This window comes from Hylobates moloch, unplaced genomic scaffold (assembly GCF_009828535.3).
Source record: "Hylobates moloch isolate HMO894 unplaced genomic scaffold, HMol_V3 SCAFFOLD_2, whole genome shotgun sequence".
Lineage (NCBI taxonomy): Eukaryota > Metazoa > Chordata > Mammalia > Primates > Hylobatidae > Hylobates > Hylobates moloch.
Genome location: NW_026652277.1, coordinates 135,969,958 through 135,983,429, shown reverse-complemented (window position 1 = coordinate 135,983,429; position 13,472 = coordinate 135,969,958). Strand labels below are relative to the sequence as shown.

Genomic DNA, 13,472 nt, shown 5'->3' with positions numbered 1-13,472 from the left:
CAGAGGAGTGGTGCAGAAAAGAAAATAATCAGTGTTGGAAGGATTACCTCCTTGTCCTTCACTCCTGATGGAAACTGCTTAAAGAATCTGAAGAGCTGTGAAATATGCACTGTGTGAAGGAGGAGATATGGTGTCAGAGGCTCAGACCCCTCAGCATGGTTAGCAAGGGTATGGGAAATTGTTCCCAATGTGAATGAATTTTAATTACCAAACTATCATGTTTGAAGAGATACACTTTCTTCTTATTTCACAGAAACATTAGTTTAATCTCTTTGCATTTTAGTCTGTATGCCTGAAAAAAGATGAATAATCTTTGGATAAGAAGTCATACAGCTAGTATTTCTACTGTAATGGTTCATATAGCACAGTTATAAAAATAGCATAGCTTTGAAAATGTGTCCAAATGTCATTGCTAATCTCTCTCAAAGTCACAGCACAATCTATTCATTCTCCACAAGTCAAGATACACAAGCCTACAAATGCATCTTTAGAATAAAATCCTTATAAATCCAACATGATAATGCTACCATCTCTCTTTTTACTTTCTAATAAGGAAGACAGCTAGGTTTCTTCACTTCAATATCTTTCTTTCATCATTTTTTCCTGCATAAATGTTATCATTTTTTCCAGTGTTAACTTTCTTAGCTTCAGATTATAAAGCAAAAGTTAAAAATATTTTTCCCAAAAGATATTCAACATTACTAGCCATTCTGTAAATATAAATTAAAACCACAATGAAATATTACTACATGGCTTTTAGGTTGCCAAAAATAAAAATTAATGGTAACACCAAATGCTGGTGAGGATGGAGAACCAATAGATGTCTCATACATTGCTGGTAGGAATGTAAAATGGTACAGCTGCTATGGAAATTAGCTTGACAGCTTCTAAAAGTAAATATGCACTTGCCATATGACCCAGCTATTGCACTTTTGTGCATTTATCCCAGAGAAATGAATACTTTATTGACACAAAAACCTGCACATGAATGTTCACAGCAGCTTTATTTATAAAAGCCTAAAGGTGGACACAACACAAATGTCTTTCAACAGGTAAATTGTTAAACAAATTCTGGTTTATTCATACCATGGGATACTACTCAACAATAAAAAAGGACAAACTATTGATACATGAAATAATTTAGAGGGACTTAAGGACATTATGCTTAGTGAAAAAAGCCAATCTCAAAATGTCAAATACTATAAAATTCAATTTTTATATCGCATTCTCTAGCTGACAGAAGTGTATAGATGAAGAACAGATTAGTGGTTGCCAGTGACCGAGATGAGGGTGATGGGCTTCACAGGGGTAGCTCCAAGGGATTTCCTTTGTGGTGATGGGACAATTCTGTACCCGATTGTAGTGGTGGTCACATGAATCTATACATGAGACCAAAGTGCATAGAACTACACACACACACACACACACACACACACACACGAAGATAAAAATGTATGAAAACTGAATAAGGTCCTCAGTCAATATCCTGGATCTGTCATTATTCTAAAGTAACAGAAAATGTCACCATTGGGGAAAGCTATGTGAAGGGTTCAAAGGATCTTATATTTTTACAATGATTATAGATTCACAGAAAATTGCAACAATATTTTTACAGTGATTATAGATTCACAGGAAATTGCAGCAATATATATACATTTTCCTCTCAAGCTTCATGTATCAATTGTTTGTGACATTTAACCGTAAGTGTGGTGCAGAAACTGAAAGGGCAAGAGGATAGAGCAAGGAGTGACCCTTTATGGCTTTTTGTTTACATCTCTGTTTTTGAGAGAATCCGAAAACAAGAGCATTTGGTGCTCTGCCAATTATTAATGAAATCTCTCTTGTTAAAACCAATGTGCTTGGGTCACATCCTATCATTTGTTTCCTAAGAAAAATTCAGGTTTTCTTTTACCTACAACATTAAGTCATCCTGGCATTGAAGACCTTCTACAACATGGCCCAGCTTAACTCTTGGCTCTCACTTCCTCTATTCCCTTTAGAGTACCTATTGCTTCAATCTGTTCACATACCAGCCTCAATGGTCTTTGAAACTCAAATCTGTCACATTACCTTGCAGATTAAAAATTTTGCAGTGGCTTCTGGTGGTACTAGCCTAAAGATCCAAACGCTTGAAATGCCCACCCAGACCCGTGGGGGCTGATCCCTGCCTCTTTGTCTCGCCATCTTGTGCCACTCTTCTCTTTGGTGTCCTTGCCCAGACACACGACCCTGCTCGGAACCTCATCCTTGCCGTGGTCCATCCCAACATAGGGCCTTGAACACGCTGTCTGCTTAGCCTGGATCTCTTTCTCTTCCAACTAATCTACTCAGTTCCACCATCAGTTCTTCAGGAAAATCTTTCCCAACCTTCCAGTTTGGGTTAGATTGCTTTGACAAACGTTCCCAGAGAACTGTGTTGATTTCCTTCAGAATGTTTATTCTTGATTATGTCTTCATTCGTTTGGTTATTTGATTAAAAGCTGCCTTTCCCACTTGACTGGAAGTTCTGTGAGAATATGTACAGCATTTATTTTTGCTTACATGTACATTCACCACCTAATACAGTGTCTTGAACACGAAGTATCAGTAATTACTTTTGAAGTGACTGTATTAATCAGATGAAAATAATTGTTCTCCAATCATATTCCTTGAGTTGTGGGACTCCAGGCTTCTGTTATGAGGTTTGTTTCATATGCAAAGTTATACCCACATTTTATCCTCTCCACTTTTTATCCAACCTCATAGACCCATATGAATGGACACTTTCTTGACTTTTCTTCAACTATCATCTCTGCCTCCTTTGAAAATCATAGCACTTAGGTGTCTGCTCTCTTGCCACACTTGGTGTTACTATCATTAAGCTGTGCCTCTTATCCCCTTTAGAAGTTCATAAGCTCCAGTAGGGCAAGGCTGATTCATTTATCTTTATATCACCTGCAGTAACTATTGCATTTCTCAGATGCTAAATAAACGTGTCTTCTTTATTGATTAATATGAGTAAAACACATATTATGTGTTCAATTAATATTTATAGAAACAAGGGAAAATTATAGTAGGTACTTGTCAGTTCCGTCAGTCTGTAGTGAGTAAACAGAACTAAATTACTAAACAGTGTTATAAACATGGCTCACAGAGGAAATGCCTTCTGTTCTGATCACTTATTATTTAATAGATTTATTTGTTATAGGTGGAAAAATGGTTCTAGAACTGTTAGATTCAACTTGCCTTTTTACTTCCCCGTTCCTTGCTCAGTAAATTACAGTGAAGACTAATTGATATTTCACTGAAATTATTTTTCTTACTACAGAATTAAAATAAACTTTTTCATAGAATGCAGCATTAAATACGGTGTCAAATGGCTAACTTGAGAAAGATGGCAGGCTGGATATAGGGGCAAGTGTAGAACATAGGTTTGAACTAAATATCTGAGGATCAGGGGACCAGCTATTAAGAATAAATTGTCACTGTTCACAGGCAAAACATACTTGAAAAAACTTAAAAAAAAACTCACTGAACTTAAGAAACAATTTGTTGTAATTTTTTCAATGCTCAACGGAAAAAAAAAAGCCAACTATGGTTCCAAGCAGGAAAGTCAGTCCTCATTTCCCCCTTAGGTCCATTAATAAATTTTGACTCTGGGCTAATGGGTCCAGTTTTGGTGTGAAGCCAACATTCCTCCCTCCCTTTCCCCACTCTACCTCTATGAACATTCTGGGGGCCTCTAAATATAGATAAAGGACCACTGGGAGCTCCTATGCACCAAAATACTGGAAATCAATGTATACAATTAACTTCTTTAAACACGTATTTAGTATCTAGTATGTGCTGGGGTTTCCTCTAGGTACTAGAGATTCAAAGGTGAACAAGAGATTATCCTTGCTATGAAAGAGCTCACAGTTTGGTGGAGTAGATGGGAATATGCAAACATCCTTCTCAGGTAAAAGACTGCAAATAGAGCTAAAAAGCAAAGCACCTCGGGAGACAAGAGAGAGAGAGAGACTTGTTCTCATTGTGGGGTTTGCTGATGGGAGGTGGGAGCTACACTGGGTGTAGAGACATTGTGGTTTTTCCTCCTGCATCCATCTGTCTCACCTCTTCCTTAATGGGTGACAGATATGTGATTGGATGGCGTTGATCCCACCCTGACTCTATCAGTGGGTACTGTTCACTCAAAATGCCAGCAGTACTTCTATTGAGAAATGTTCAGATAAATCAGTGAGAGAAATCTCCTCTTCTATTGATTCAGATACTTCAGGTCTAAGCCAATTAACTCACAACATTCCCCTTGGCCATTAGTGTGGCCTAATCAGAATACAGTGCTAGACTTTTATTCAATGGTTGTGGGCAAGCATCTTTTCTGTCTCTCATTGGACATGAAGGAAGAAGGACATGTACTCCCAATTTGCGCTAAAAACCATCTCATGACCATGAGAGGAGCCTGCTTTAACATAAATCTAGCAGAAGGGACAGTAGAGGGGAAAGATGGGAAAAACAAAAAACAAAAATGAGCCCCTGATGACATTATTAAGACATTTGGTGAACTATCCTGAAGATCATCCTTTTTCTAGATGTTCCAGTTATGAGAATCAATAAATTCCCATTATTATTATTATTATTATTTTAGAGATGGGATCTTGCTATATTGCCCAGGACTGCCTTGAATTCCTGGCCTCAAGCAATCCTCTGGCCCCAACCTCCCCAGCAGCTGGGGAGCTGGGACTACAGAGGTGCACAACTGTGTGCCCGGCTTATCAAAAGACAGTTTCTGCTGGGCTTTCCATTATTCATAATTTGAAAGCATCCTAAGGTACAGAGGACCTTGAAATAAATAGGACTTCATTAGGTAGGGGATGGAGATGAAAAGGATATTCCAAGTAATAGAAACACCTTGAGCAGGGTATTAACTTTAAAAATGTAGCAAATTGTGTGTGTGTTTAAGAGAGAGAAACATAAGTGTTTATGGGACATCTGTAGTGGGAAATATTCTTATACCATTTCTAAGATGAGAAAGGAAGAGGGGAGGTGGAAAGAAAGAAACAATGTTTTTTTCTAGTGACAACTTCAGATTGCACTGAATAATGAATGTTGATATACATAAAGAGAACACTGCCAATAATTTTTATTTCCATAATTTTTTTCAGTGTATTAGTATTTATCATAGAAATATACAATAAGATTTAAAAATTAAATTTGTGGTAAATTCACCAATTTTATGAAACTCATTTCATTTGTACACAGCATACCAAATTACTGGTGCAACTACGACGTATCTAAAAGGTTTTTCCATTTTAAAGCTTTATTGTATGGAGAGGTGAATATGAAGGACATTATAACTATCGCTGTTAAAGAAGACATATGGGCTGGGTGCGTGGCTCATGTCTGTAATCCCAGCACTTTAGGAGGCTGAGGTGGGTGGATCTCTTGAGCCCAGGAGTTCGAGACCAGCCTGGGCAACATGGGGAAATCCCATCTCTAGAAAAACTACAAAAATTAGCCAGGCGTGGTGGCGTGTGCCTGCAGTCCCAGCTACTTGTGGGGGCTGAGGCCAGAGGATCGCTTGAGCCCAGGAAGTTGAGGCAGCAGTGAGGCATGTTTCTGCCACTGTACTCCAGCCTGGGTAGCAAAGTGAGACAAAGGAAAAAAAAAAGTTATGCACTGAATTATTCTCCCTCTGGAATTTGCAACCATTTTGTGTGTGTGTGTGTGTGTTTTCTTAGAATTCATGAGGTCTTACGCAAAATAAAGAAAATGTAACTGGGGGAGTCCTAGGTGATGGCTTAATCATATTTATAATTGGTGTGTTTATGTCTAAATGCTAATTTATGCATGATGCTGTACCAGGTAGATTTATAAATTAACTTTAAAAAAGTCATAGTCCTTGCTTTCAAGGTCCTTAAAAATTTCCTAACAGCATTGACAACGTATAGAGAATAGAGAGTATGAGTATCCCCCAATATATTTTTTAACAAAAAGAAATGTTATATATTGTGCATGGGGGCATTTTGTGTCTCTTTTTCATCTTGGAAAGGATGAAAAAGAAACAAGAGGCCAACTTTAGGGAGAGTAGGGCTCTAAAAATTGGAGAAAAGAAAGTTCTAAAAGGGAGAGAAAGGATTTCATACAAGGAAATTTTTAAAAAGGCAAGTGCCAAGAGGCAGAATGCACTCCTTCTGGAGTCTCATGGGGCATCTGGCTATTGCCTTGTGTCTCTTCCAACATCAGTCTAAAAGTCACAGGATGCTAAGATTAAAGTGACCGGGCAGGCTCACGTCTTCCTTATCAGTTATCTATTTTCTTCAATATGCACCTTACTAGGAATCTGATCCCACAAAAGCTCTTGGAACACAAAGTGCATATGGAGGTGGTCCTGGAAAAATGCTACCATTAATTACTTTCATTTCAAGCTATCTTTGAAGTTCATATGAAAATCAGACGGTAGGAAAACTAAGTCAGGTATAGATAGTTTCCCACCCACTGTATTTCATCTAATTTTTTCAAGTGCTTTGCTGCTTATTTGTTTCTCCATTTTTGTCATTATTGTTCGTAAGCAAATAGACAAGATGGCAGGAAGTATCAAAGCTAAACTAAATCTAGTATGAGAACAATGTTTTGTTTTGTGTTTTATCCTAGAGCTTTGCAATGGTATGGATTTAATAATATTACCATATAAAAAGAAGTGAAGATGAAACAAAAATAGTTAAGTTTATCATTTACAATGTAATGAGGAATATATATGTCTGTCAAAAATTGTGAAAAGCGAAGGTAAACTTGCAATTGTGTGTGTGTGTGTGTGTGTGTTCATGTGAGAAAGAGAAGGAGAGGGAAGAAGGGGGAGAGGAACACAGTAGCTATCTTCATGCATAACACATTTTAAGAATTGAATCCTTGTCCCTTTAGGAAAAATCCTGTCCCTTCAGGTTGCAAATTCTACACATTAAAAAAGCTAAAAGAAAAGATTATTAAGCAGTTTGATTATTTAATCAAAGTCTGTTAACATTCTAAAAAGTTATAAGTTGTGATTAAAATTGACTTGTTTTTATATTTATTAATAATTCTCCTGCTATCATAAGATTAGTTGACAGCATTCAAAGCCACAAATTTTTTTTACATTGTCAATAGTAATTGCAATATATTCGAAACAAAGAGAAAAAAGATGTCCAATTACACTTAAATTTAAAAAATTATTAAGACATATAAATAAAGTTCAAGTTAATTTTTATATAACCAGTTTCCCTCTTGTTGCAAAACTCATAGACTTATAGTATACAGAATCTGCAGTCTGTATACTATAGTATAGTATACAGACAGTAACTTGTAGTATAGAGATTCTCAAGGACTAAACTGAAAGTAAACTACATCTGGATAGAGGAAGTTGAGAAGGGAAGAAGAACCATTGGTACCTGGATACTGGTCAGAGTTGTGTATTGGTAAGCCTTGACCACCAGATAATTTGCTTCCAGGTCTATGAGTCCCAAAATCATGTACTTCCACCATCTTCGTCGTAAAATTGCCAGGAGGTTTTCTTCTCCTGTGTTACAAGTTAAGAAGAAATAGGTTAGTTTCCTGAAACAGAATAATTGTATATTTAGAAGAATTCTAATATGTTGCAACATTATATATTTTTAACCTAAAGTTTACCAAATATTTAAACAAATAAATCAACGTATCAGATACCCATGTTTTTATTAGCAAATTATCTTTATTGCAGATTTTGGCTTTTCAAATTACTTTCTATGCCAGAGTAATACTGGGCAGGTTATAAGCTTACCAAGCAAAACATCTTTTGTGTGTGAATAAATGAAGGATAACATAATTACATCATATGAAAATAAAAGGAAAGGTGTACCAGAAAGCTGCATAAACACACACATTCCAAATCATCCTAAATTTCAGGATTGTGATAAAATAGATAAAAATGAAAAGAACCAAATAGAAAAAGGCTTGTGGTTGGCAGCAGATCTGTAGTAAGACTCTGAGATGCTATCCTGAGTTCCCAATCAGCATTGAATGTTGCATGCACTCTGGTGGTTTGTGGGTGATGGGAAGAGAGAGGAAGTTGGGGCATCACACTCAGATGAAAAAGAGTGCCATTTGACATACTGCCAACAACTATAACCTTCACCATCTTGCATTTTAAACTGGTAGCATCAGAACAGACTTTGAATCTCTTAGTTCTTCATTCTTATTTTTACATATATTTCAGGCCTGAGATAAACCTTATTTCTCAAGGCAAGGCAGTCATGATCAGGAACAATAATAATTCTCTGTAGCCAACCTGTGGGGTCTTCATAGAGGATGTAAATGTACAGAAACTTAGTGAATGGTGACTATATACCATATTTATGGCTGTGTAACAAGATATCCAGAGACAGAGCTGTTTAAAACAAGAAATACTGATTATCTCGCAGTTTTTGTGGGTCAAGAACCAGGTTAGAGCTTAATTGAGTGTCTCCAGCTCAAGTTCTCCTAGTAAGTTGCAGCCAGTTGTCAACCGGGAATGCAGTGTCATCTGAAGGAATGACTGGGGAGGGACCTGCTTCCAAGCTCACTCACATGGCTGCGGGTGGGCATTGGTCCCTTACCCAAAGGACCTTTGCACAGTACTGCCTCCAAACATGGCATTTGGTTTATCCCAGGATGCACAATGAGAGACAGAGAGAGAAAGAGAGAGAGAGAGAACACCAAAGATAGAAGATATGGTGTTTATAACCTAATCTCAAAAGTGACACTTCTACCCTACTCTATTCTTTAGTAAAGGGTCAATAAGTCCAGCCCACATTCAAGGGGAGAGAATTTCATAAGGGAGTGAATACCAGGAGGCAGAGATCCTTGGAGGCCATCTTAGAGGCTGCCTAAACAGTGACACACATCTTTAGTACTAGAGATGTACTTCAGTTGGTCCTCAAAGCCTCAGCAGAACACTGGATCCTCAGCTGTATTTGGACCACTCTCATAATCAGAGCTACTTATTTCTGCTCTTAGCTATATTCCAATGACCATTATATGAGGTGGTCTTTCCAACCCTATGAAGACTTGTAAGCACAAAGCTTTCAGTTACATACAGACTGTCAAAGCATGAGTTATGGCCAGTTGACAATAGGAGAGAAGGGTCTCTTGACCTTTGGTGGTCAAATCAGTTTGCCAGCCTAGTTTTCCAAGCCACACTTCTCATAGCCTTCAAGCCTTCAAGCATGCACAAAGTCTTTCTGTCTCAGGGAACTGCACTCCCCATCTTGCAAACTCCTATTCATTTTTCAAAATGTAGCCCTTCTCTGGTCTTTTGGCTAAGCCCTTTCCCCAACTGGGCAATGCACATCCATCTCTGATTAATCCTTTCATAGGATTGTGATTACTGACTCTTCACTAGACTGGATGCTTTTATCCAAAGGTAGAGTTAATGTCTTACTCATATACTTATCCATAGCCTCTAGCATACTGACATATAGCAAGGGTTAACTAAGTGTTTTAGAGTGAATGAATTAATGAATTGAAAACAAAAAAACCTGTGAAATACTGTCTGAATATGTCAAGAGTGCTAGAATATGAGTCACTCTTTTCATGGTTTTGCACATGAGAAGGCTGGCAGATGTGATCCCCAAGGTCAGTTCTTCACCACCAGATCATTTTGGCAGTCTTTGAACAGCTCTTCTGCCTCTCTGACTTACCTTACATGTTTGACAATCAACACATTCGTCAGAATTTGTCTTGTCAATCAATGATTCTCAACCTGACTGCATATTCACATCATCTGGAGAGCTTCTAAAAAGTCCTGGCTGGGCGCGGTGGCTCACGCCTGTAATCCCAGCACTTTGGGAGGCCAACGCGGGCAGATCACGAGGTCAAGAGATCGAGATCATCTGGCCAACATGGTGAAACCCTGTCTCTACTAATAATACACAAATTAGCTGGGTGTGGTGGTGCATGCCTGTATTCCCAGCTACTCAGGAGGTTGAGGCAGGAGAATCACTTGAACTCAGGAGGTGGAGGTTGCAGTGAGCCGAGATGGCACCACTGCACTCCAGCCTGGCAACAGAGTGAGACTCCGTAAAAAAAAAAAAAAAAAAAAAAAAAAAACCAGAAAAGTCCTAATGCTTGGGACCAGCCCCTAGAGATTCTGATTTAATTGGTCTTGGGTGGGGGCCTGTGCATTGCACTGAGGATCAAAACTAGGACTTTCAGATGATTAATGTTCAATGGCCATTCTCAGGGTGACTTGAGCTAAGAATCCCAAAGAGATACAACCACAGAGTGGTGAAGACTCTTCATACCAAAGAAATGACCTGAACATTTGGCCCAAAGTATGCTTTCTCTTGTCTCTGGGCCTTTCCATGTGCTGTTTCCTCTGCTTGGACTATTCTTCCTTCTGTCTCCAAATGAAGTCTCAGCATACACACTTCTACCAGGAAGCCTTCCTTGATACTCTTAGCACCATAGACTGGGCTAGGTTTTCCTGCTGTGTGCTTCCTTAACACCTTTTTTTTTTTTTTTGAGATGGAGTCTCACTCTTGTCACCCAGGCTGGAGTGCAATGGCGCGATCTTGGCTCACCGCAACCTCCACCTCCTGGGTTCAAGCGATTCTCCTGCCTCAGCCTCCCGAGTAGCTTGGATTACAGGCATGCACCATCACGCCCGGCTAACTTTGTATTTTTAGTAGAGACGGGGTTTCTCCATGTTGGTCAGGCTGGTCTCAATCTCCTGACCTTGTGATCCACCTGCCTTGACCTCCCAAAGTGGTGGGATGACAGGTGTAAGCCACTATGCCCGGTCAACACCCTTTATTTATACATGGTGCTTATCCTCCTGTCTTATAATTACCTACTTTCTTGACTCTATTACACATTAGATTATTAACAATGTGGAGAAAGCAGAATTGTCTTGGTAATCACTTTATTCCCAGATCCCACAGTGCATGTCAGGCAGTCAATAAATAATATAAATGTATAAATAAATTTCATGTTCAATAATCTCAGCAATGTTAAATGCCATTGCAATTGAGGAACTGAAAATATATCTATTAGAAACATTCATGTTTCAGCCTATGAGAATTGTTTTCTAGTTAGAATGTAGACAACGTGTGACAAAATTAATTTGGTGAACATTTTACACATAATACACTGTACCTTGGACATAAAAAGGTCAATGGCATATTTAACCTCCACACTGCAATTCTAAAGTCACAGACCCTTGTCCCAGTTAATGTACACAGTGAACACAGAATTGCCAGACTCAGAGCACACCAGCCACATCTCAATACATAGCACTGAAAAAATGGGCTATGGTGCTGTTTCTTCCACCAATCAATAACATATTCGAAGTGTTATTCATTACATAGATTCAAAGGAATGATTAGTTGCCTTGCCATTCTGCTGAAGTTTGCAATGCAAAACACCCTAAATAAATGCTTCCATATTGTTTCATTTGAAGTATCTGAAAATAGACAACATGCTTGCTTAACAGAATTATTCAGGAGGGCAAGAGGAAGGCTTTTTTCTTTTTGGCTGAGCAAAAAATGCAACCGTTGAAAAGCCTGCTTGAGGATTTATCTACATGACTCCCATTAATGCTGATCTACAACAGACCATTAAAACTCTTTCTAGAATAATGAAAATACATTCCTTAGAGTCCCTGTGCCAGCACTACCCAAACCTCATGAAACAGGGCCATCTATACGAAACACCAGTACAGCTGGTAATATGCTAATGTTTTGAAATCCACCCCACCTTTTTTAAAATTAACTGGGAGAAGTAATAAAATCCATGGAGGGAAACTGTAGAAGTATTGTTTGGCAATTAAATGCATTCTGTTTACTATTTTTATTAGTTCAAATATGTTCAAATACAAATAAAAAGATTAGAGAATAATGTATCCTCCTCCCTGATTTAATAAATGTTAACAGTTTGCTGTGTTTTTCTCAGATCTTTATTTTTTGAGAAAGAAATTTTTACAGATGAAATAAAAGCCCCCCTCTCTGTCCCTGCCAGATTCCATTTCCATCCTTCCTTCCTCAAATGATCATCTTGATATTGTTTTTTTGTTGTTGTTTTTGTTTGTGGGGGGTGTTGTTTGTTTGTTTGCTTGTTTCAGACAGGGCCTTGCTCTGTCTCCCAGACTGGAGTACAGTGGCATGACCACAGCTCACTGAAGCCTTGACCTCCTGGGCTTAAGTGATCCTCCTGCTTCAGCCTCCTGAGTAGCAAGCCCAGCTAATTTTTGTATTTCTTTGTAGAGACGGGGTTTTGCCATGTCGCCCAGGCTGGTCTTGAACTCCTGGGCTCAAAGAATCCACCCGCCTTGGCCTCCCAAAATGCTGGGATTTACAGGCATGAGCCACCAGGCCAGTCTTATCACCTTGATTTTGTTGTGTATCTTTTAGGCTCCTGTTTTTGTTCATATTTCTACATGTGTGTGTATTCAAAATAGTATATGACCTTCTTTCATGTGTTTTTAAATTTTATGTGAAGGTTTAATGTAAATGCTCTAAATATTCTTCTTCTAGGCTTCTTCATGCTTATCCTTGTTTTCGAAATGCATCCTTGTTGTTTCATGGAGAGCTAATTCATTTACTTTAAATGATGTCTACTATTATGTTTTATGAGTATGCCACAATTTATTCAATCTTCCACTGATAGACTTCTAATTGTTTCTAATTTTTCAAACAATGCAGTAAAAGAGATATATTTCTTTCTTTTTTTTTTTTGTAGATGGAGTCTTGCTCTGTCACCAGCCTGGAATGCAGTGGTGCAATCTTGGCTCACTGCAACCTCCGCCTCCAGGGTTCAAGTGATGCTCCTGCCTCAGCCTCCCGAGTAGCTGGGACTACATGCACGTGCCACTATGCCCAGCTAATTTTTGTATTTTTAGTAGAGATAGGGTTTCACCATGTTGGCCAGGATAGTCTCGATCTCTTGACCTTGTGATCGACCCGTCACGGCCTCCCAAAGTGCTGGGATTACAGGCAAGAGCCACCGTGCCCGGCTGACACGTATGTCTTTATACACATGTATCTTTAAAATTGATATAGAGTTTTGTTTTCACTCTCTCTTTAAAGGACTGTAGAGTATGGCAAATGTGTAAAACACAATGAAAGTCATTCTAATTTGTAGTAAGATAGTACTACAACAATTTCAGTGTTTGAGAAGGGACAGGAAAAATCTTGGCCATGTGATTCATGTCTAATTTTGCTAAGCATCTGCAGGATGACCAATCAAATATGTTTTATAATTTGTTAAACAAACACTTAATAGGATACTATGTGTCAGACAGTGTCCACTTGCTTTACAAATGCTATCTTATCCTCATTATAACCCTATATATATTAGATATTACTACTAACTCCATTTACAGATGACAAGAGTGAGACCTGTAGGAGTTAAGTAACTTGCACAAGATCACATACATAAACCAGTATTTGAACTCATGACAATTTGGCACCAGGCTTCGTATTCATTAGTATTGCAATATTTTCTTTTGC

General features: G+C 38.4%; 1 protein-coding gene across 5 annotated transcripts in view; it reads right to left on the bottom strand.

Moving 5' to 3' along the window:
* SLC35F1 (solute carrier family 35 member F1) overlaps positions 1 to 13,472 on the bottom strand; it is a 439,352-nt gene that overhangs the window by 91,987 nt on the left and 333,893 nt on the right. For all 5 annotated transcript variants that reach the window (XM_058435517.1, XM_058435514.1, XM_032157738.2 and 2 more), the window contains one exon: positions 7,401 to 7,528. In XM_058435517.1, coding sequence (XP_058291500.1) covers positions 7,401 to 7,528 — 128 coding nt within the window. The remainder of the gene's footprint in view (positions 1 to 7,400; positions 7,529 to 13,472) is intronic.